The sequence below is a fragment of the Silurus aristotelis genome (assembly GCF_946808225.1).
Source record: "Silurus aristotelis genome assembly, chromosome: 2".
Lineage (NCBI taxonomy): Eukaryota > Metazoa > Chordata > Actinopteri > Siluriformes > Siluridae > Silurus > Silurus aristotelis.
Genome location: NC_139575.1, coordinates 26,673,951 through 26,696,450, shown reverse-complemented (window position 1 = coordinate 26,696,450; position 22,500 = coordinate 26,673,951). Strand labels below are relative to the sequence as shown.

The 22,500-nt window shown below is 41.5% G+C and overlaps 1 protein-coding gene across 21 annotated transcripts in view; it reads left to right on the top strand.

Annotated features, from left to right (window-relative positions):
- Positions 1-22,500, top strand: part of foxp1b (forkhead box P1b) — a 164,954-nt gene that overhangs the window by 133,697 nt on the left and 8,757 nt on the right. For all 21 annotated transcript variants that reach the window (XM_083532779.1, XM_083532775.1, XM_083532773.1 and 18 more), the window contains 8 exons: positions 3,605-3,803; positions 9,381-9,488; positions 15,465-15,552; positions 16,748-16,831; positions 19,587-19,791; positions 19,919-19,995; positions 20,632-20,733; positions 22,071-22,192. In XM_083532779.1, the coding sequence (XP_083388905.1) occupies positions 3,605-3,803; positions 9,381-9,488; positions 15,465-15,552; positions 16,748-16,831; positions 19,587-19,791; positions 19,919-19,995; positions 20,632-20,733; positions 22,071-22,192 (985 nt within the window). The remainder of the gene's footprint in view (positions 1-3,604; positions 3,804-9,380; positions 9,489-15,464; positions 15,553-16,747; positions 16,832-19,586; positions 19,792-19,918; positions 19,996-20,631; positions 20,734-22,070; positions 22,193-22,500) is intronic.

The window sequence follows — 22,500 nt, the reverse complement described above, 5'->3', positions numbered from 1 at the left end:
CTCTCTCTCTCTCTCTCTCTCTCTCTCTCTCTCTCTCTCTCTCTCTCTCTCTCTCTCTCACCTCTTGTAAAAACAGCTGTGTCTGCTGTTAGATGCAGTACAACCAGAAGAAAAGTATCATCTATCGTTATCGCCCAATTAATAACAGTGTCTCACCTCCGGTCTGAAAATGTCCCTGACGTCAGATTTGCTTGTGCGTAATAGCTTACAAGTGCCAGTGCACTTGTTTATCACCAGAAATCTTTCATTTAATCTGGCGGCTGAGTTCATGCGAACAGAGCTTTTTCTCAAAAACAAGCTCTGACGCCAGTCAACATTTAAATCAGCATGTCTATTATAAAAATAAACTTTATACCTCCCATGCGTTGGGCTACTTTATTTACAGCTATATATATATATATATATATATATATATATATATATATATATATATATATATAGACAGACAGACAGACAGACAGCACTTATTTGCTGTCTTTTCAGATTACTTGTTCTCAATAGGGAAAAGGTTACAAACTATAAGTATGGTCAAGAGACTGGAAAACAGTTGGACCATCTTAAACATCACTATCGGGATAAGAGGGAGCGTAAGCGAATAGGCAGGAAGAGAAAAGAGATGGAGAGCGAAGGAAATGATGTCTGACCTGTTCACTCAGTCAGACACCTGCATTAGCCATGTTCTCCCAGGTGCTTCTGCTAGGTGTGTGTGCATGTCATACTCGCTTCCACTCTATTACCTGCCTTTCATTGCACTGTGTGTGTACACACTTGCTGAGCCAAAGCCAGCTCTCATCCCCCGCCTCCCATCACTATAGTTGTCCAGGAAAGGGCCATGGGACGGCGACAAGACAAATTTGCCGTTAATACGAAGCCAGCGAATGTGGCGAGCGAGCAGTGGCGTTGATTGATCATTCAGCAGCGTGGCACTGCTTTAATAGCTCCTGTAGCATTCAGAGAGAGACGTGTTTAAGGCCTAAGGGCTGCATATCAAAGACGCGGCGATCAGAGACGCGTAAGCGGGGGGAGGCGGTGAAGGTCTTCGCCTGATGGAACAACAAACTAATAGTTGTGTCACATCGGGCCCCCAATAGAGCACTGTAGCACCTTGAAAAAAAGGCACAGCCGGCCACTTTACACAGCCAGAGCCACCGGGTCATTTTTTTTTCCCGCCGATGATGATGATGGTTGGCGACTGATGCGGTTATGATCCTTAAATCAACTTTCTGCTCGCTTGAACAGGGTCACAGGGAGTATGGGGGGGTACAAGGACAGGAAAGGTTGAAGGAAGAAGCAGTGCTCCCTGGTCCACGCACGCCACCGCTACCTGCCGCGGTAAAAATGTAGTTGTGCGACTGGTAATCAATCAAGGTTGGCCCAGACATACATTTTTAAAAACGAGGGCTGTGTATCTTTGGCCTCTAATGAGCGAAAGGAGTAGGAAGAGGCTAGTCTGAAAAATGACAAACCACCATAGATGCAGTAATCCAGCACCAAAAAAAGATACATTTAGGGTCAGGAACAGGGTTTATATTAAATACAGGGCGCTGTGTATTCTTATGAAATTGGGTTATTGAATAATGGTAACGGTTTAATCAGATTGGTGTGGAGGTGTTGCACACAAGCGGAGGGGTGAGGATGGGATTATTTCGCAAGGAGCTGTTCTAGCCACTTTTGTCACGGATTTTGAAAAAGCTTCGGTGCAGGATGATTAATGGCGATGATTAATACACACCGGGAATTCTAAACGGATCAGAACGAAAGAGAATAAATACAGATGTGTTTCAGGGAAAGAAGTATAGAGAGAGAGATGAGAGAGAATGCGGTATTGAGGGACGAGGCCACTCGCCGTAAAGCACATCAGCTATAAATACACCATGTCAAAATGCAGGAAGAATCCTAGGACACTCACTGCAACTCTGACCTTCCTTTACTGCTTACCTTCACTATCAGCCATTACAAACACTAACAGTGGAAAATACCCGCACGCACACGCACACACACACACACACACACACACACACACACACACACACACACACACACACACACACACACACAGTCGTGAAAAGAGATACATGTTCACATCCATAACACCGTGTCAGTCGCTCGCCTTGAATAACGGCGGCGCCCAACCGCCAAAAAACACAGCGAAAGGACACACCCGGTATCCACGGCAGCACAAAGATGTTCCTCGGAACGTGGAAAGGTTATTGATTGGACCCGCAATAATTTCCGCCGGCTCTTTGATATGCAAACGATCTTGAGTGAATTTACAGCAGTACTATTAGACTCGTTTCACAGTTCTTAGTGTCGCTGTCTCTCTCTCTTTCTCTCTCTCTCTTTCTCTCTCTCTCCAGAGCTTTTCTCGCCTCATTAGCCCACGGTTCTCCATTACCGGCATAATTAAAATCTTTAGTAGCTTATCAAATTCAAAATATTTTCTGCTGATCGCATTGAGGTCTTCAACTCGCCACTTATTTTGCCACAAAAGAAATAAATGAAGACGAAGCATTTGCGGCCTGTGTGTGTATTACAGTTAAATGCTTGAAAGAGAACAGTTATAGTAGAGAGAGAGAGAGAGAAAGAGAGAGAGAGAGAGAGAGAGAGAGAGAGAGAGAGAGAGAGAGAGAGGCTGATTAAAGCAAGGAAATAAAAATTTACAGACTAATTCAGATAAGCAGAGGGTAAATCATCTTCCTTTATATTTTGAAAATTGATTAAATGAATTGCCATGAGAGTTGATGGGTCTATCCACCGAATTCTCTCTTACTTTCTTTTTTTCCCCCTTTCTTATATTTCCAACTACATGCTTTCACACCAATCACTAGGAAGAAGCTTCGGTATGTATTTTAGATATTCAGCGCTGTATTTATAGCGCATGAATCGCTAGCTTTTGCTAATGCAGCATCGCAGTTCAGTCACATTTAACTTGGTAAAGGGGATGCGATTTAACGGTATGCTGCGTGCATGCGTGTGTGCGTGTGTGTGCGAGCGCATTTGCGAGAATATCGTGATCCATTCAATGCGAAAAAATACGATCGTTTGTGTTTAAGTGGCAGTGTGCCATTTGCAGTGTGGTTTAAGGTTGTATGTGTCAATTAGGCAGTGCTTTAAGTATTTTGCACATTAACTTGCTTTTCAGAATATTACCCTAGGGGCTTGTTTCTTTTTTTTTTTTTTTTTTTCTGTCCGCTTCCTCGCTTCCCCTTCTTTCCTCAGTCTGTCTTCTTTTTTTCTTTCCTCTGAGCGATCGTTTTTATGCGTAAAAAACGTGCTATTGTGAACTTGCTCCCTTGTCTCAGAAGATTATTCCGATTTCACGCCTTGTCTGTACGTTAATTATTTACTTTCAGCATGAAATGCCCATGAATGCCAGAGATTTGTATACACAAACACCCTCAGTGAGCGAAAGAGAGAGAGAGAGAGAGAGAGAGAGAGATCTCCTGACGCTCATCCATTGTGTAACAATTCCTAATTAATACGCTCCTTTGTTTACTCAGCCCCTTGTTTTTTTTTTGTGTGTGTTTTTTTTATTTAATTACAGCATGAGTGGAAGTGGATTAGTCCATTAATTGATTTAATTATCCAATTTGTTTTGTGGCAGGCGTGATTCCTGCTGAGCTGCAGCAGCTGTGGAAGGAGGTGACGAGCACGCACGTGAAGGAGGAGAACAGCGCCAGCAACAACGGCCACCGTGGCCTGGATCTGTCCTCCGCCTCACCCGTGCCTCCCAAGAGCAACCTCCTCAACCAGCACGCTATGACGAACGGCCAGTACAGCAGCCACGCACTCAAGAGAGAGAGGTAAAGAGCGCTAGATACGGTCATCACTAAGAATGGTAGGGATGGGGACATTTCTTGGGACTTCATGGACGGTACATTTTGGACAGCTACCGGAAGGGGTTGGTTTTGTTTCTTTGCTCATTATAAGATCGACGGAGGGAAAACATTTCACCTGAACACTTTGGTGTTCGCCACAGCTAAACTGTCATCTTAGAGTAAAGCAAACAGGCCCTACTTGTTTCCTCGATCCTCAAGATTGTTATGCCTTCAGGGTGAGCTGATTTTGATTGACAGCTACCCACAAGGCTTGGCCTAGTAACTATTAATTTGTCGTTAGTAAGTACCTCACTTTTTTTATTAAGGGCACAAGCTCTGCAGGCCAATTCAGTCCTCAGGGAGGGGAAGCGAACACCTGGGAGTCCATGGCTATTTCTGCAGCTAGATTACAGCAATGGGAATAGGCCCATTTCCTTATTAATTACCAGCTTACTTCAAGTAGACTTTGCTATTTGTGTTTGACTCGAAGTACTTGTGAACACACAGACATGTGGTTTGACTTCTGTTTGTTAAATAAGGCTTGAATTAACCTAAAAACACAGATACACACCCCGGAAAAATGTCAGTTATCGGATCGCTTTAGGTTGGGCTCTTTTGTAATTGTAGCTCTAACGTGAAGTTCAAATAGCAAAAAAGAAAAAAAAAACACACACACACACACAAGTCTTCAACCCACTATTTTGTATTTTAACAACGAAAGGAAGCAGGTCATCTTTCCCGAACATTACGAAAGTGCTTTATGTGAAGGCTTGACATCATCCCGACACTGAAATGTATTTGGAAAAAGCGTCATGCTGTCGCTGTGTCTTTGAGGAAGAAATTAATTTGGCGTGTAACACGTTCACTTGTTTTTATCTGCTGAGGCCTGATCTTTGAACTGCTTGTGAGAAGCCTCGAGGCATTGTGAGCTCATTTGTTCTCTCCCCCTTTCTCTCTTTCTCTCTCTCTGACTCTCACACACACACACACACACACACATACACACACACACACACACACACACACACACACACATTTGTGTTTGGCTGATCACAACCTGTAAAAGTGATGCAAATGAAAGCACAGTTAATACTGCAAATCTAGACCTGGCTGGAATGAGCATAAAGTTTGCCCGTTCCTGTTCCCCATTTATGTGAAGGTACAGTTACATGGGAGACGTGTTAAGGTAATCCTTCATAGACAAGATAAAGGGAACCATATGGATTCTTCCTTTATACTGTGTATTTACCAGCTGTTCTTCAGAACACTGGGAAATGGGTGGAATGCACAGGCACATACTGTGACTTACTATTGATTATTGTGCAAAACATGTCAGGGTGTGCTGTTAAATGGGAAAAAGGGTGGTCTGATGGAGTTTGATGCACTGCTGAAGTAGATTCTGTTTCGAATTCAGGACAATTACAGTTGCAATGATAGCAATTGCAATTTGTATATAATTTAAGGTTTTTTTGTTTTTTTTAGTTAACAAGTAGATTAAAAGGTTATGAAGTTGCAATATATAAGTCTATTGCCTAAGTAAGTTTATTCCTTGTGAGCATATAGTGGCGACTGGTGTAAGGAAAAACTCCCTGAGATGGTATGAGGAAGAAACCTTAAAAGGAACCAGTATCACTTCCATTATAGCAGTTGTAAGGAGCTGTAAGCTTCCAAGCCTCTGTTTTTTTGTCTTTTGAATTGAATAAAACAAAACGAACCTGCAGCTCATCATGTTACAGAGAAACCAGAAAGTCCTCTGCCCTCAAGCCTCATCCATGACCATTAATAAGCATCATCACTGGAGGCCTCTTCAATAAATGAGAAAATATAAATCGGTTTATTATTATCCTTTTATATAGAGTTATAAGGAACTACAGATATGATGCAAAGGAATACTACAAAACACCTTCTGATGGTGACCAAACCGATGAACGAAATCTTTCTTTCGCTAAACAGAATTAGATTTTCTCACACTATCACACAAAACTGCACACACAAGTCATCCATCAATGAAAAAACAAAGCTCTAGGAGGGAGCAGAGGCTTCTTTGAAACATTGGAGAAGATGGGAGTAAAAGCTCACCTTCTCTCTCTCAGACACGTGCCGCCGAAGATTAAAGAAGACGTCAACAGCAGTTTAGCGCACAGCAGCATGAAGAAGACACTGTGCAGACTGAATATGCAGCAAGCATCTCAGATATGTCAGAAGAGCGAGCAGGTGATCGCTCCCTCGCGTCTCTCCTGCGCTCCCTCACCCTTTCTCACCGTTTCTCTGTAAAAGAGCTCCATTCAGAGACGGTGTTAACGAAAAGACATCCTAACACATAGACATGCTTATGTTTATTATAGCACACGGCAAATTAGAGACCAGTATTAATATCTCAGTGCTTTGGTGATGCGTCGCATCTCGCTTGTGTGGAAGGACGCAATAACATGCTTTCAGGAACTTCAGGAAAACTGATTCCTGTTTGGCTCTCTACACCTCGGTTAAACCCAGGAGGGGTTTAGTTCAGATGATTTGTAAAGACCTGTTCACAAATGAAAAAATACGTCCTCTTTTTCGTCCCGGTGAGCTTTTGACGTTTTTTTTTTTTCTTTTTTTTTTTCTTCACGAGTCCTTTTTTGTCATACATCAGCCAGCAGGCACTGGGTTGATGGACCTGCCCCCTCTAGTCCTGGCGGATCATTTTCCTCTCGGCCCGTTAAGTACCATGTAGTTAGGTTCATGTGTCATATAAAAATCTGGCCAGTCACTGCGACGCCTGCAACTAAAACCTTAAGTGCATCCACAGGCGTCGTTCGCTTGCTTTTCACTTCCGTCTTAAAGGAAAGGAGAAGAAATCCAATCGCTCAGCGCACGCTTTAGATGCGGCCCGCTCCTGCTTTTAGCAGCCTCGCTGCTCTCCCAGCGGTGCCGGCCGTGGAGACGAGGCACTCACACGCACCCAAATATGATAAAAGCCTTCAATGTGTCAGTCCATCTGACCCATCAGCACTCCGATAAAGGGCCCAATCTGCACAAACCTGCACATACCTATGCCGAGATACTTATCATATTTAATAAGTGAGCATTTGTGGAAAGAAATTGAAGAGAACATCCCAGCACCGATTTGCTGCGAATCGTCCCGAGACACGAGACCCCTGTTGTTCTACTTCTTCTTCTTCTTCTTGTTCTTCTTCTTTTTCCCAGCATGCATCAGGACGGTATGCTCAGGGGACACGCAGCTCAGCAAATTTGTTAAAGAGATAAATAATCAGATACGGGTCCCCTTTTCCCCACCGTCTCTCCCCTTTAATTGATCTTCCACTCTGAAAATGATAATTAAATCATTTTAGGGGCGAGTCTTAGTGAGAATCGAGTTGGGGGTTGGGGGAATTGGCTAAGGGCTCACTGGGATTTGTGGGATTTTTTTTTTTTCTTGAAAAAATGATACAAATTGTGTTTTGACTAAAAGCAATTTCTCAGGCCCAGATCCTATATCACTGGTGTAACTGTAAGGTGTTTCCACTTGCCGTCTTTTTGTAAACCGTGCCGTATAAAGATAGCATGAGCTTTGCACTGTGTTACACTATTGAATCACAGTAATGTAATGTGACACAGCAGCATTTTACATGATACGCATTAAGCCAGTTATGTATCTCCTCGAATTTCGTACATACACTTTAGTTGGGAGTGTGTTTAACCTTGGTGGGTTGGGGGGTTGTGGGAGGGGGGGGGGGGGGGGGGTTAGCTTAAGGGTATTACCTAAAGTCTGCTTCACACCAGTGATTTTCTTTTTGACCCAGCGTGTAAGCAGGAAGCAGATGACGTGATTTGCCACATTGGAGTTAAAAGATCATTAGAGGTCGTCTCTTTTCAGTCCCCGAGGCTGCCTGACTATAATAGACCTGCCTGGAGAACAGTCACATTTAACCCAAGCAAAACATTATAAGTGCTGCTTTTAGACTGCTGGACTGAAATGGGACCGTCGTTGTAAGGACCCTCCCCATCATCCCAAAAAACCCGGTTCTCTATTACCCCTAATGTTCCGCTCTTTAATTTTTGCCGTTTCCCACAATTTAGTTACTTAAAGCAAGTCACTTTTGTCATCATTTGCTTCTCCTCAAGTCCTCAAGCACTCCACTGTTCAATATCGTTTTAATACTAAATTAAGCAACATGCGAGCGGGAATTAAAAAAAACGAGGATGTCTTTAAATTAAACATCGCCAGACGGCCATTTTGCTGGTCCTTGTTAAAAAGTCATTAGAATATATCTTACCCCATCTATTTATTACCCACACCCAAACAGAGGTCTTAATGTGTATGCATAATTCATTACTGAATAAAAAAAAAAAAGAAAGAAGATATTTCTGAAAATGAAAAGCATGTTAAATACATTCATTAAAGGTTCGGGTTTTTTTTGTTTTTTTTTTTCCTACAGTGGCTCAATTATTGCTTGTTAACTACAGTGTTAAAGTGACTGATTATATGGGAAAACTCGAAAACTAAAAGGCGAAAAGAAAGCGTGCCTGTTATAAGGAGGTGGCGTGCGTGCTGTTTCCTAATGCTGCTGCACTGGTTAGTGAAGGGATGTGGTTTGCTGAGAGATGAGCTTACACTGATGGCTCAAACAGGTGGTAAAGAAAATTCCCACTGAGCAGCTTTGCGTTCTCATGTGCCATTTGACAGCTTATCTCTCTGTCGCTGTCTCAGCACTATCGTTTGTTCCGCAAAGGCTGCAGTCTATGTAAAAATTGGCATTTGAAAGTGAGGTAAATATTGCTACATTTAGTTGTGTATCACAACTTTGTTTGCTTGCTGTGGAATTTAGCAGTTTATGCTAGCTTTCTCTCCAACATTGCAGCCAGTGAGTTATTTCAACAAGGTTTTTATTAAGGATATCGGACTTACTTTACTGCCTATACCAGTGTCGGAGAGCATGCTGTTATGGAAAAATTCAACAATCTTCACGCCAATCGGATTCAAGAAATCAACAGTGCTGGGGTACAACATTATTTAAGCTGGTTCTAGTAATCGTCACATGCTCGAAGGCTTATGTCAGCAGTCCCAGCTAACATGATTCATAGGGCTGTCACAATATTAGAGGGAGATTAGTGTAAGATCCACACTCGCACACCCAGGCTGTTGTGCACACCCAGGCAATTTATCTGCAGCGGGCAGATAAATTGATAGCAGGAGGAGTGTGTTTACTGTTTGCACTCGGTGGGCGCTGGCCAGCTGGATTGGGAAGCTTCCTGTTGTGGGGAAAAAGCAGGCTGCTCCAGGTGGATGGAGGGATCAAGGTTCCGCAGTCAGAGCTGAAAGGACACACTGTTTCTGCGCGCTTTCTGCCTTATCGTAGCACACTAGCATGCAGAGACTTACCCACTGATCAGCCGTCCATTAGATCTTACACCACTCTATATTTGAGTCCATCCTGGGACACCAAGGAGTCCATGAATAAATCAAAGTTGTCTAATGTTGGAGAGAAAGCCACCTATTAGAATGAATGTCAATGCACTACTGCAAATGATGTCGTCGGTTATTGCATGGCTCTTGATATTAATGTGTGCCTCTTTCCACAGCTCAGTGCTGGACGAACACACACACCACAGTCACCCTCTCTACGCACACGGCGTGTGTAAATGGCCAGGATGCGAAGCTGTGTTTGAGGACTTCCAGTCGTTCCTCAAGTAAGAAAAACAAAAACCCTCACCTGAAAACACACACTGGACAGTTTGAATGAATAGATCTGCATTTACGACACCTATTACTACACACCTCAACAATGTAATTACAACGACATGGACATTCGGTGCCACCCAGATGAGGACAGGTTCCTTTCAAGGTTTGTTCCTCATACCATCTCTGGGAGCTTTTCCTCGCCTCATCAGGGATAAACAATTATAAGGAACTAACGTATCGGCAATAGTCTTTTATAACTTTCATAACTTACACAGTCTTTTATACATCCGTATTACCGCTTTATTTGTGCGAAGCCGCTTTGAGACAGTGTCCATTGTAAAAAGCGCTATACAAATAAAATAGAATTGAATTGAACAAGTCTTCAAACTTGTGAAGGTGAACTCAGTGGTATCACTCGCTGCTGTATCACCTTATTCTGTGTGGTTTAATAGCATCTCTCTTTCCTCTTGTGCTCCCCCTTTCATTTAGCCATCATTCAGCCACGCTACAGGTGGACCCTCCGCTCACATGTGTGTGTGTGTGTAAGAAAGTGATAAATGCTTTTCCCATGGTGATTTCTGCCACTTTGTTCCAAACAAACACGAGAGGCATGTTTATCTTCAGCAGGCCGCACCGCAAGAGCGCTGCAGGTTTGCCCTTGTCTTTTCTCTGTGGACGGAGATAGGGGCCCTCTCTTTCCTTTTTCTACTCATGCCTGTTTTGTAGCTTTTTTTTTTTTCCCTCTTACACTAACAACTGGTTTGTTGCAGCGAGACAAGATCACACTCTCATTCTGTAAGTGATTGTAAGAATCGTGTACACAGGTTTCGGCAGAACACAACGAGTCGACGCCAATTACAGTGGCAATCTGTTAGTGCACGAATCCTACAGCTTAGCGGCTCAAGCCCTAGCACGCCGATGATACAAATGTATACAGCAGCTGTCTCTTTTTACCTTTTGCCTTTATGTTAGGCACTTATCCTGAGCTCGTGTGCCCCGGGCATGTCATGTGACCCACTAAATTTATATACGATGTTTCCTTTATCTGAGCTCTCAGCTCCTGTTGAAGTCTAATGAAAAACCCGTGCTTCTTTGTATACTTTTGTGTGTGTAATCCAACACATGAGAACAGGCAGCATAGCAGCATATTGGTGATTATTTGTTGAACCACATTATATCAAAATAAAGCATGCTGAGCAAAAAAGTAAAATAAAAATAAGGTGCAAGGACATGGCGGCTCTCCGATTATTTTTTTTTATTTATTTTTTTCTGGTCCGTTCTGCGTTTTCTTTCATGTTTCGGAGTCATATTTCGTACAAGTATTTCGTACCATTACAGTGAAAGTTAGGCCTAGAACTGTAACCGGTTCTCCCGATCGCATTGCAGATATTTCCGTAATCTTCCACTGTCTTCTGTTAGTCTGCAAAAGAAAAGGCGTTAATGAGTACGTCTGTGCTCTTTCAAGCTGTAAGCGTAAAGGAACGTGCACGTTTTCCACTTCACACGGCAAATATCTAAACAGGAAAGCGAGCGCCTGTTTCTCATATGTTGCAGCAGGCTTTGGAGTGTCCTGCTTAATCCATCCCTCTTTTTTCCCTACTCTCTGTGGCTTAGTTCATAGCTCCCATCATTTGTTTACAAAAATGAGTGGAATTAGCATCTGAGAGCTTGGCGAAGGCAAGGAAAAATTCCCTCTCCTTAAAAAGGGCCCAAGTGCACTCCGCAGTGTTTTCACAAGTGTTTTTATCATGGCAACATCTTGTTTACTTTACTTGCTTGCCCTAAACTGCTTGGAGCATGTTAAGAAAACACTTGTAGAGGCACCACAAAAGCTGTCTTTGTTTAAGCGAGGCAGGGTGAAGGTTCAGTCGGCATAGAGGAGGCGTTAGCGCCGTTAAACGTTACCACATGCACCTCCTCCAGTCTGCCGCCTGACGGCCCGTAAGAATTGCTAATAGAGCGCCAAAAGATGAGCACTACACCAGGTCAAACGATAAGAGGCACTGGAAAGCTGCTTTGGCCCGAGAGGGAGGGAGGAGAGGTGGGAGAGAGAAGAAGACAAGAACCATTTAGTCAGCAGAACCTGTGTATCAGAGCACAGTGAAAAAGCAGATCTCCGCATTGTGTGCCAACAGCAACAACCAGCATCGGGCCAAGGTGTTGTTTTAAACCCCGGAGGTTATTTATTCTGTCTGTGAAAGAAAATATTGCATACCTGGCTGTGCTGTCACAATAAATATAATAAATGAAAAGACTCATGCCTGGTTGGGAGACGAGGGCTTGGAGGGAGAGGTGGGCCGCACATCGGGGCAACACCTTACCAGGAGTTAGGAAGGAACCCGGGTTTCCTACTTTTCTTCATATCTCTTCGTATTGATAAATAGCTTGGGATTTAAATTCTGATATTCCAATATACCAGGAGATCATATGTGAATTGAAACGATTATTATGCTCTCGTATATAGAGAGGCTACACACTCTAGACCTGACCAGCCTCATTGACTATACCATTTGAGTATAATAATAGTGTGTAGAGTCTGTTTTACCCTGAAGCATACAAGACATATTTGCTCAGTTAAAGACAACACAAACCCGGCAAAGAGCGCAAATTCTCAGTCTTAATGGTAAATAAAAATACGAATAAATAAACAAACGCTAAGTGATACTCCGCTGTGTTTTATTTTTTTTCTTTTTCTTTTTTTATTTGCTCAAGCAAATGTCTGCATGTCAGATGGAACAATAAACAATGGAAGTTATCTCTAGTTTGCTCAGAGATTGTTGTGATAGCTGTTCCCTCGGTGTGACTTACACTATCGCTCGTTCACTATATTATTAAGCCCGCAATAAGAGGACAGGCTGTCTCAATGACATGCAAAATGCTGACTGTTTAAGCAATGTCTGTGTAACTTGTTTTATTGTGCCAATTTTCATTAGAGACTGTCATCCTGCCAGGAAGCTTTAAAGGGAAAAAAAAAAAAAAAAACATCCTGCGCTCGAGGTCCAGAAAGTGACACATGCCAGCGCTCATAGTCCCTCCCGCTGTCAGTTGTGGCGTTCACGCAGACCTCCTCATGTCCAGACACTCTTCGGAGAAGCTGATTTAAGGGGCCATTTGAATATTTCATTTCCTATTAATTATGCACTCTTACTCTACATGTCATTAGAAGGGAAAGAGGAAGGGTGGGGGGGGGGGTTGGGGAATCATCGAGTGTAACAAAGGATAAAAGGGAGAGGAGAGGCTGCTTCTGCTTTTATGAACTGCAAATTCACAAGCGCGTCACGTTGCTCCATCTCTGGGTTTTTTAGTTTTTTTTTATAGGTGCGATTCTGGATAAATGTTTTAAAAATGTTTGCTTGATATCCAGCCCCCATCCCCCAACGCACTTTTAAGATGAATCATGTTGAAATTGACAATGGACACAGAAGAGTCATCTTGTTTATATTTTATTTGTGTTGTTCCATGGTGGCGTTGATTAATTATCTTTGACAGCATGACAGCAGTACGGGCCAAAATTCGAATAATAGATTTATTTTATTGCACTTTTTGTAGATGCGTTATTGGGGTTTTATTTTGACAATTGATTCATTAATATATTTTTGTTGAAGTCTCCTTAATGAGACAAGCTGAACTTTTTCATTTGTATAGTGGCTGGGCCAATGCATTGCTGAACATATGACTATAAAATGGTAAAAAAAAAAAAAAAAGGCAAAAAATCATGGTGTGTCCAGTAACGAATTACTATTTAACGAGAAAGAGGTATACGATAAATAAAGCACATTGGGATGATAAAATCTTTAGGTTAAAACTTGAACAGAATATTGTGCTGACAGACATACATTTTAATGAGAGATGAGAAACTCGTGATCGCACGTAGAATTCCTATTCCCATCCTGTTACCTTCACGTATCCCCACATCTGCACACAATAACATCTGCAGCACTGATACTACCAACTCATCTCGACTAGCTCTGAGTTGGATAGAGACATCACTGCTGTGGTTGCGGCCACCGCAACTGCTTTATTTGATTAATTGTAAATGGCAAGAACGGGCGTATTGGAAAAGAAGACAGGGCCCGGCGTGTGAATCGCGCTTCCCTTCCCTCCATCATCGGCGCTGTTCAGCTCTACGAGCCCCCACCTGACGATTTTGACCTACATGGTCAGCAACGATGTGATATAATTTATGATATATATAATAAATTGGATCCATTAGCAGGCATAATGAAGTAGCGAAATGAAAGGGTATTTGTGAAATCGGTTCAAACATCCTGCTCGGCTTATGATTAAATGATTAATGAAATGCCCTTGCATAAGCATTTTTAAAAAAAAAAATTCCCACTGAACCTGTAGTTTATGCAGAGCCTGATAAAAATCCTCCAATCATATTTTCTTCAGTGGCAAAAACCTTATCTCTTCATTTTATATAAATCACCACTAAAAAGGAGGAAGGCACAAAGACTTGGGGCCAGCTACTTATTTAGATTAGTTATAAGTGTGTGTGTGTGTGTGTGTGTGTGTGTGTGGGGGGGGGGGGTGGCAGTATGGCAGTATGAAATAAATGGGCGTAATTATATTCATAATTTAAGTTTATTACAGATTTCATCTCTATTCTCCTTGTTGTCCTTTGGCTTTTACTCCTAGCTTCGTTTAGTTCCTCTTCATCTCAATGACATAATTAACTGGATAAACCACGCAAACTAAGTAGATTCCATTTACATTTCGAAAAGGAGAAATGTGTTGCAGGAGTGCAGGAAAGCATGATTTAGAACATGTGCTTTTTCTGTGATCATTATTCTTACCTCACGCATAGGTTTTCCATAGATATGGAAACATGAAAGGAAAAAAAATATTTATTATTTAGTTTTTTTTTCATGGGAGGTTGAGAATCGTGATAGTTTCACAAACAAAATTCACGGTTTGGTACGTAACTCGCTTTTTAAGTCAAGTATAATTTGGTTACGGTTAGGGTGAAAAAATATAAAACTAAATTGGGCAGTAAATTAACGCAGTTTATTATTATTATTATTATTATTATTATTATTAACATGTTTGATCAGCATTTGAACAGTTAAAAATTTTTTTAAACAATTTTAAATAAAATGCCTGCTTGGTTCAATAATATATAAAATTGTATTTTATAAAAACAAAATGTAGTAAATCTAATTAATGCAATACATTTTTTATTATGTTGATAAAATTAAGTAATCAATTGAATTGGCATAAATTAAATTGATTAAATACAATTAAATAAATGGAAAATTAAAATAGTTTCTTGAGTAATGCAGATGTGTGTGTGTGTGTGTGTGTGTGTGTGTGTGTGTGTGTGTGTGTGTGTGTGTGTGTGTGTGTGTGTGTGTGTGTGTGTGTTTTACATTTAATATTTAATATTCTAAAGATAAGATCTACTGAACTGTTCTACTTATTCCAGCATGCTTTAGCAAATTCCTTCATTCCTTCCATCCTTCATTCATTCATTTCCTCGGTACGTGGAATTGTCAAGATTTTCTCCTTTTCTCCTTTTTTTTCTCCCTGGCACTGCACTAACTATAGTTTCTTTTTTTTTTTTTATATATATACCCCTGACATTTTTGTGTATGTTTTCAAGTTTAATAATGAAAAAAGGCACTCAGTGTGAGGCAGAGACTAAACAAGTTCCCACTTAAAACGTTTTTGAGGGAACTCAGATTTTTACTGTGTTCCACACCTAAAAAGGATTGTGTTAAGTACACGTGTACCGAACCGAAAGCCCTGTACCGATACGATTACATGTACCATTACCGTAGTATATGTATTTGTGTAATGTGTAGAAAGAAATGATTGTGCCATGGTTTTTTACCATAAAACTTATATCAAATGTTTATTAGTGGCCTGTAAAATGTAATCCTTGCTTCTCTCTCTCTCTCTCTCTCTCTCTCTCTCTCTCTCTCTCTCTCTCTCTCTCTCTCTCTCTCTCTCTCTCTCTCTCTCTCTCTCTCTTTCACTAGACATATGAATAATGAGCATGCATTAGACGACCGGAGTACAGCCCAGTGTCGGGTACAGATGCAAGTAGTTCAGCAGCTGGAACTGCAGGTATCTGGCCTCTTTTCTCTCACTCCTTGCTTCTTCTGCTCCTCTTCAGTCCATCTTTAGCTACAACCCCCTGCCCCCTCCCCCCCACTACCACCACCACCACCACCCACAAACTCTCATCTCCTCTGACCGTTGGCTCGAAGATGCGGGGAGGGGAAGTGCAGGGAACAAAAATGAAATTATTTTGTACATTTGTGAGTAACCAGTCATTAAAAATGTGTTATGTATGCATGACAGCCAGCCAAAGATATATGGGAAGCCCGGGGCCTTAGACCAAAAGATAATTACATTTTGAATTTTACTGGGTTTTAAAGTCATTTATGACTTCTAACTATTTGGCAGCCCAATAAAACATTCAGTGATGGGCATGCTATTAATAATGCTCCTTTTTTTTATGGGAAAAACACACGTTTCGAGTAAATACCACTTCTGCTGATTAATACATACATTGAGTGGTTTTACATTAAGCGCCAACAGCTGTAATGGCAGCTAATGTATATGCATAAGGACATTACTTATGCATGCATTCAGGGATGAGAAGGTGATGTTCCATTAGAGCAGATTAGCGGGACCGAGGGACAGACGTATCGCTGGAACATTATAGTGAGCAGTGTAGCTCCTAACACAAGAGTAGTGTAGCTCATCCAATCCCAGGTGCATCAAAGTAACTAAAACTAGAGCAATTAGTCGATTCATCAGTGCATTCATATACTGTACGTCTGTTTTATTAATGCTTACGCAGCAATGTGGCCTATTCAAACTGATCAGGAGTACAAACATCGTCAGGCCTTTATGTTTGGGTTTGGCACACAGCAAAGAATGTAATTAGTATAGTGGCATGTCACAGACAGTGCTTTGCTGTGCCTATTCTATAATATGTCCAAGTATAGGACAGAGCAAAAAACAGTAAACAACACAGTGTTTTAGAAAACAAAGTGAGCCATTTGTGTGATTGGGTATTTCCGGCACAGTCTTTCTGATATTTGAAAAGTGCAGTCTGCATGGGCTGTGCTGACAGGTGTGTGTGTTAGCATGGAATATTCATTCTTTCTTAACAATTTTATTGGTATTTTTGTATTTTGTTTTAAAGGAGCAGAGGAAAAAAAAATAAAAATTATATATATATATTTATATATATTGGGGGGCTTATTTGTACATCCTCTCATATCATTATGTCTTTTATTCTTTATTACAGTTAGCCAAGGACAAAGAACGTCTGCAAGCTATGATGACTCACCTACATGTTAAATCCACAGAGCCCAAACCCTGCCCTCAGCCTGTAAGTAACAACCCTCCTGCTTGCTTCCTTGTTTATCTTCTTCCTTGTTACTTTGTTAATTGCAAAGAAAATTGCATTTTCACAATTGGAGACATATCTTTTAAAAACCAAAAGATGATGCTGAACAGCCAGAAATAGAATGTATCCCAGAATGTACATGATTACTTTTTTTTTTGGAGGGTGTGTGCTAACGGTCTTTCCTTACTTGCTTTGAAGAAGCACAAAGGCACCATCTGTGTCTTCAACGTTTTACGGCAAACATACATTTCTTTAATTATCAATATGCTGGTGGACGTTTCTAGCCCTCCTCTCTATTAGTAACACTTTGACACATAACTTTGCATAATATTGCAAGAATTGAAAAAAAAAAAAAATTATAATCTGGAATTTTATATATGTACTCTCTGTAGCATGGCATAGTGATCAGTGGAAAATAAGCACTCTTCACAAACCACAGTAAGCATAAAAGCATCTCTGCACAACTTGAAATCTTAAGGCAAGTGGTCCACATTACTTTGAATTTTTTTCTCAGCCTAGAACAGGAATTCAATGCTACACTTGACACGGGTTCACTGAACTGGAGTTTGAGCACAATGGCCTGTCTAGTTTCGGTGTGGTCTTTGGTGTTTTGGTGTAGCCTGTTACATGGTGAACATTCTGAGATTCTGAGGCATTCCAAGATCCTTTTCTACTCGTTGCGGTTGTAAGGTTTTGATGTTTTACACAGCATTGCTTTTACATGATTGGTTGAATTGTTACATGAATTAGCAGAAATACTGGACTTTCTATTAAAGTGGCTGTGAATACATTTTTTTAAATGAAGGAAGATCGTGTCTGTTTCACAAACATGCTTGCTATAGATTAGGAGGTCCCCCACCACCACCCCACACACATTTGTCCAATGCTGTCTGCGATACTGATAACATAGCTCATCATTACATCCCATTTTTTATTGAAGAGACTTACTTATAAGTAAATCCATGGATGGAAGGGAAATGTAATTTCTGTATTTACTATCCCTATACCATTTAGCGTCACTTTTGTAGCAGCTTGGTGAGTCAAAGGCATTATAATTAGACCACCAATTACAATTTCATTAATTTCTATCTCTTTTTTTGTGCTGGAAATTACCCAAACGGTGTAAGAAACAAAGAGCAGACTATTGCGCATCTGTGTGGCCTATCGTGAAGCGTCCTTGCCATCTAAAGCAAGAAAATGGCAATGGCGTGATATTAAATAGTCCACACACATGCTTGTGTCTGTGTGTGTGCGCTGTATAAAAGGATCTGCTCTTAGAAACATGTTTTTATTCGACATGAATGATTTTATTTACTTGTAACCATTGACATGAATAAGTCACTGTTACATACAGTTATTAAGTGCTTCGTCCCTCATCTGTCTGCACATATCAATACAAACAAACTGTGCCCTATAATCTACACAGTAAATAACATTATGCATCTTACTGCACTGTACATGAGAACAAGTTTAGAAGCAGCCGTAGGGGAAGCTGTTCAGCCCATTCGAAATTCCTTTCAAAATTATAAAAGCAATGCATGAGGACAACGCTGCGCCTTTGTCAGCGACAGCCTTCTGAATTTCTTTATTATATACATGTCCATCAAGTGGGGCATCAGGATGATAATGAGTGTTAATAGGCTGTGTGGTAATTGTGCTCGATGCGTGTACTGATGGTAGGGGGGTGGAGACGGGGCAGGGGGTGGGGTGGCTGGGGTTTGTATTGAGCACTGTCTGCGGCTTTAACCCGCCTTGCCCCCCATTTACAATGACAGCATCGGCATGTAAAAATGTAGACATCTGATACCGTCAAACCAATTGACAGGGTTGACATTTCATTAATTTGTTAGCACAAAGGCAACCCTTTATGACCCCGGCAACTGAAAATCTTTTTTTTTTTCTTCCTCTCTGCCTTTTTCCCCCCTTCCCTCATCACACATTGCACAGTAATCATGTTTAATTTGAAACCATGGCCTCCTTCGCCAAATTAGCAATTAAAACAGTTTGGTGTGGGAAATAAGTATTTGTGTCGTCAGCTGCATTATGCACACAGACACACACAGATTAATAACAAGAGCAGCAGGTCAGGCTTGCATTTTCCACTCTAGTGAAAGAGGAGCACAGCTGCCTGGAGATCCACTGTACCACTTAGAGCTCCCGGCTTAATTAGTTTATTATAGTCATTATTACTTAATACCTCTTTTTAAATCTTTTGTTTCCACTTCATAAAAATGGAGCGACCCCCGTGCTTTGGAATGCCCTAGACCTAGGTCTTTAAGCCAGTCCGTTCATGCCGAGGGTCACTCGAATATGCAATTTAATCATGGTTTCTCCTCCATGAGTAGCCGCTAATTAGGATCCATCTAATACAGTTACAGCCTGTAATTAGTTCAGTTTGGCCTTTTCATTTCTAACTTATTAGAGGACTCTCAGAGGTGGAAAAATAAATGCTCTCAGCTGGCAAGATTCAGAATGACAACTCAAATTAAGTGGAAAAAAAATTGTTGAAATAAAACAGCAAGGATGTTTCTGAATTACCGCTGGAAAGATGGAAGACGGCAGAGGTGAAACCGAGCTCTTTGTCTTTGCTAACATTTGTAAACCAGTGTGCCACCCACACACCTCAGTGCTCCCGAGGTTGAATCAAGGGTGTGTTTGCAATTAGCAGCAGCATGCACTCAGCCAGTGATTAACGCATCGGTCCAATCCTCCCTATTTTTTGCTTTGTGCCTTTCAGCTCAACCTGGTTTCCAACGCCACACTGTCCAAGACGGCCCCCGGAGCATCGCCTCCCCTCAGCCTGCCTCAAACCCCGACCACACCCACCACCCCTCTCACACCGCTCTCTCAGACCCACTCGGTCATCACGCCCACCAGCCTGCACAGTGTCGGACCCATTCGCCGACGTTACTCAGACAAATACAGCATGCCCATATCACCAGGTAGTTCAATGACTAATTACAGTATGTGTATAGTATACATATATTTTTTTTTCTTTTTTTTTTTCTTTTTTTTGTTATTAGAAATGATTGATATGTAACTGTATATCTATTTGCTCCTCAATACCAGATATTGTCCAAAACAAGGAGTTCTACATGAACACAGACGTGCGCCCTCCTTTCACATACGCATCATTAATACGTCAGGTAAGACCACTATATTTTACAGCATAGATGCAAACTTCATAACCTTTGTTTCCGTTTTTCCCCTTGCGACTATTGCCGTTAGAATTTCACGCAACAGAAGATCAACCAACCCCATTAAGCATGAAGGTGTCTGAGAGCAGGGAGTGCGGAGGAAAAAAAAAAGAAGAAGCTTCTATACTGTATAACAATTGCTTTTCATCAGGAATTACAGCCGATGTGATTATTAGGAAATTCATTTCCCACAACAGCAGGGATGGAACATCTTTTAAGATGCCCAGTCAATTATCAGAGCCAGCCGCTAATCTGCCATTGCACAAGCATTAATCTGGGCAGGGCGATAATTGGCGCCCTGTAATCTGTCACCGACAAAACAGTTTTCACTTGTTCTAGTTGCTTGGCGCAAAAGGGCGTATTCAAATGGATGCATTTGAATGAGGTCGCACCAAAAGCATTCGGGTAAACAAAGTAGCAGAGAGCGGATCAGCAGAGGCCCCTGTTTTACATGCTCCATTAAAGGGAAGGTAGCTCGAACATGCATCTCCCTTTGTTTAAGCTCAAGTCTGTAAAGGAAATGGAAAACAAATTGTGCTTATCATCCTTTTTGTGCGTGTGTGTGTGTGTGTTTCTTTTTTTCAGGCGATACTTGAGTCACCAGAAAAACAGCTAACACTAAACGAGATATACAACTGGTTCACGCGAATGTTTGCATATTTCAGGCGGAATGCAGCCACCTGGAAGGTAATCTCTCATTTCCTTGTCAGATAAAACGTCTATTAAATATTTATTATGTCCAAAATATAAATATTATAAGTCGAGTCTAAGCAGTTGAGTCTATTGAGCGCAGGTATGGAACGAATGAAAAGAATGAAAGAAAATACCATTTCGTGCTTAAAAATGTTTAAAAGCTCAGATTGTGGATAAAGCAGTGTGTATGTACAATCCCACAGAAATGGGCAGAGCAAAACCATCCGGAGGTTAAGAAACGGTGAAAAAAAAGAATGAAAGGGAATAACGTTTAAGCACGTAAGAAAGGCCGCGTGACTGGCTGTGACTGTAGCCCTCAGCTCCCTAAATCTGTGCTTCAGCAGTCATTGACAGCTCTGCCATGGGGGCACATTGTTGTTCAGTTCCCACACTGAAACAGACACAAACACAGAGGGAAGATCACTAGATAAATAAGATACTCAAAGGCTAATAGGCTCTAACTATTAGATCATCTGAAACCTCTCATTGTGTTTCAGTCGTGTTACGAAAACAATGAGCTCAGACATATTTTTTTCTTGCGGTTTCAATTTGGCTTTTTATTCCTTCGGGGAAAAATGCGCGAACGCAAATATGATTTAGCTTAATGATCCACGGAAGGTGCCGGCAGAGAGGTCCTGTTTAAGCATATTTTCGCATTGGTCTGGACACCCCCCCCACTAGCGCCGATGGAACCCTATCCAGTTTCTGTTTTTTTGTTTTGTGTACGTGTATGCGTGTGTGTGTGTGTGTGCGCTCAAGCATTTGAGTTTCCACTTTGCATCAAGACAGGAAACGATCAACTATCTCCTACTTTTACCACAAGCGAATGATAAAGCACCGTGCTGACAACCCTGCCATGCAAAGCCATTTGTCACTGAGCTCTTTATTTAGTAAATATTGGCCGTGTACTGTACAAATGGGCCTGATGAAAAGCTAAATTATGAACACAGTAAAGCATGTTATAACAGCGTGGTTTCCCGTCATTGTTCAGCGAGATGGCTGGAAGTACTGCTTAACGTGACGGGCCAAAAAGTTGTGTTTATTTGATTAAATGTTTTTGCACACTGGAATTCTGTTTGCCTTCCAAGGAGGTCCATTAAAGTTGGCACCCTGATCACTGGTTCCTTTGTATTTTTAATGATTGGAAGCCATATTTCTAACCATGACAGATGAGAACCTCCAAAAAAAGCATGGTCAAATGAAAGCTCAATTTTGCAATGTTAGGCCTATGTAGTATGTTTTGAAAGCATTGCAGTTGTATGTCTCTCCACTGGCTTATTTCTCTTTGTACTGATAGACCTCTTTTTTTTTTCCTTTCACACCAACTGCAGAACGCAGTCCGGCATAACCTTAGTCTTCACAAGTGTTTTGTGCGAGTAGAAAACGTTAAAGGGGCGGTATGGACTGTTGACGAGCTAGAGTTCCAAAAGAGAAGGCCACAAAAGATCAGCGGGTAGGTCCACCCCCCTCTCCACTGCACGGCCAATTGTACTGTCTCATGGTGTTGATTGATGGAAAGTGATTCCATCTCATCATCATTTTATGTGCTGTGCTGCTGAGCTGACTTACTGCTAGCTTCACTGTGCATCTCTGTACCCCCTCCTACAGCTGCTTGCTGGGACCCTCAGTGATTTGTTTTTGGTCATGCATTCCCTAAACTTTTCACTTGAACATTTTCTGTCTGTCTGTCTGTCCATCTGTCTGTCTGGTCATTGCATCCACCCTGGCTGCTCCTCTCCTTCCCTTCCTCCCCCGGTGCCT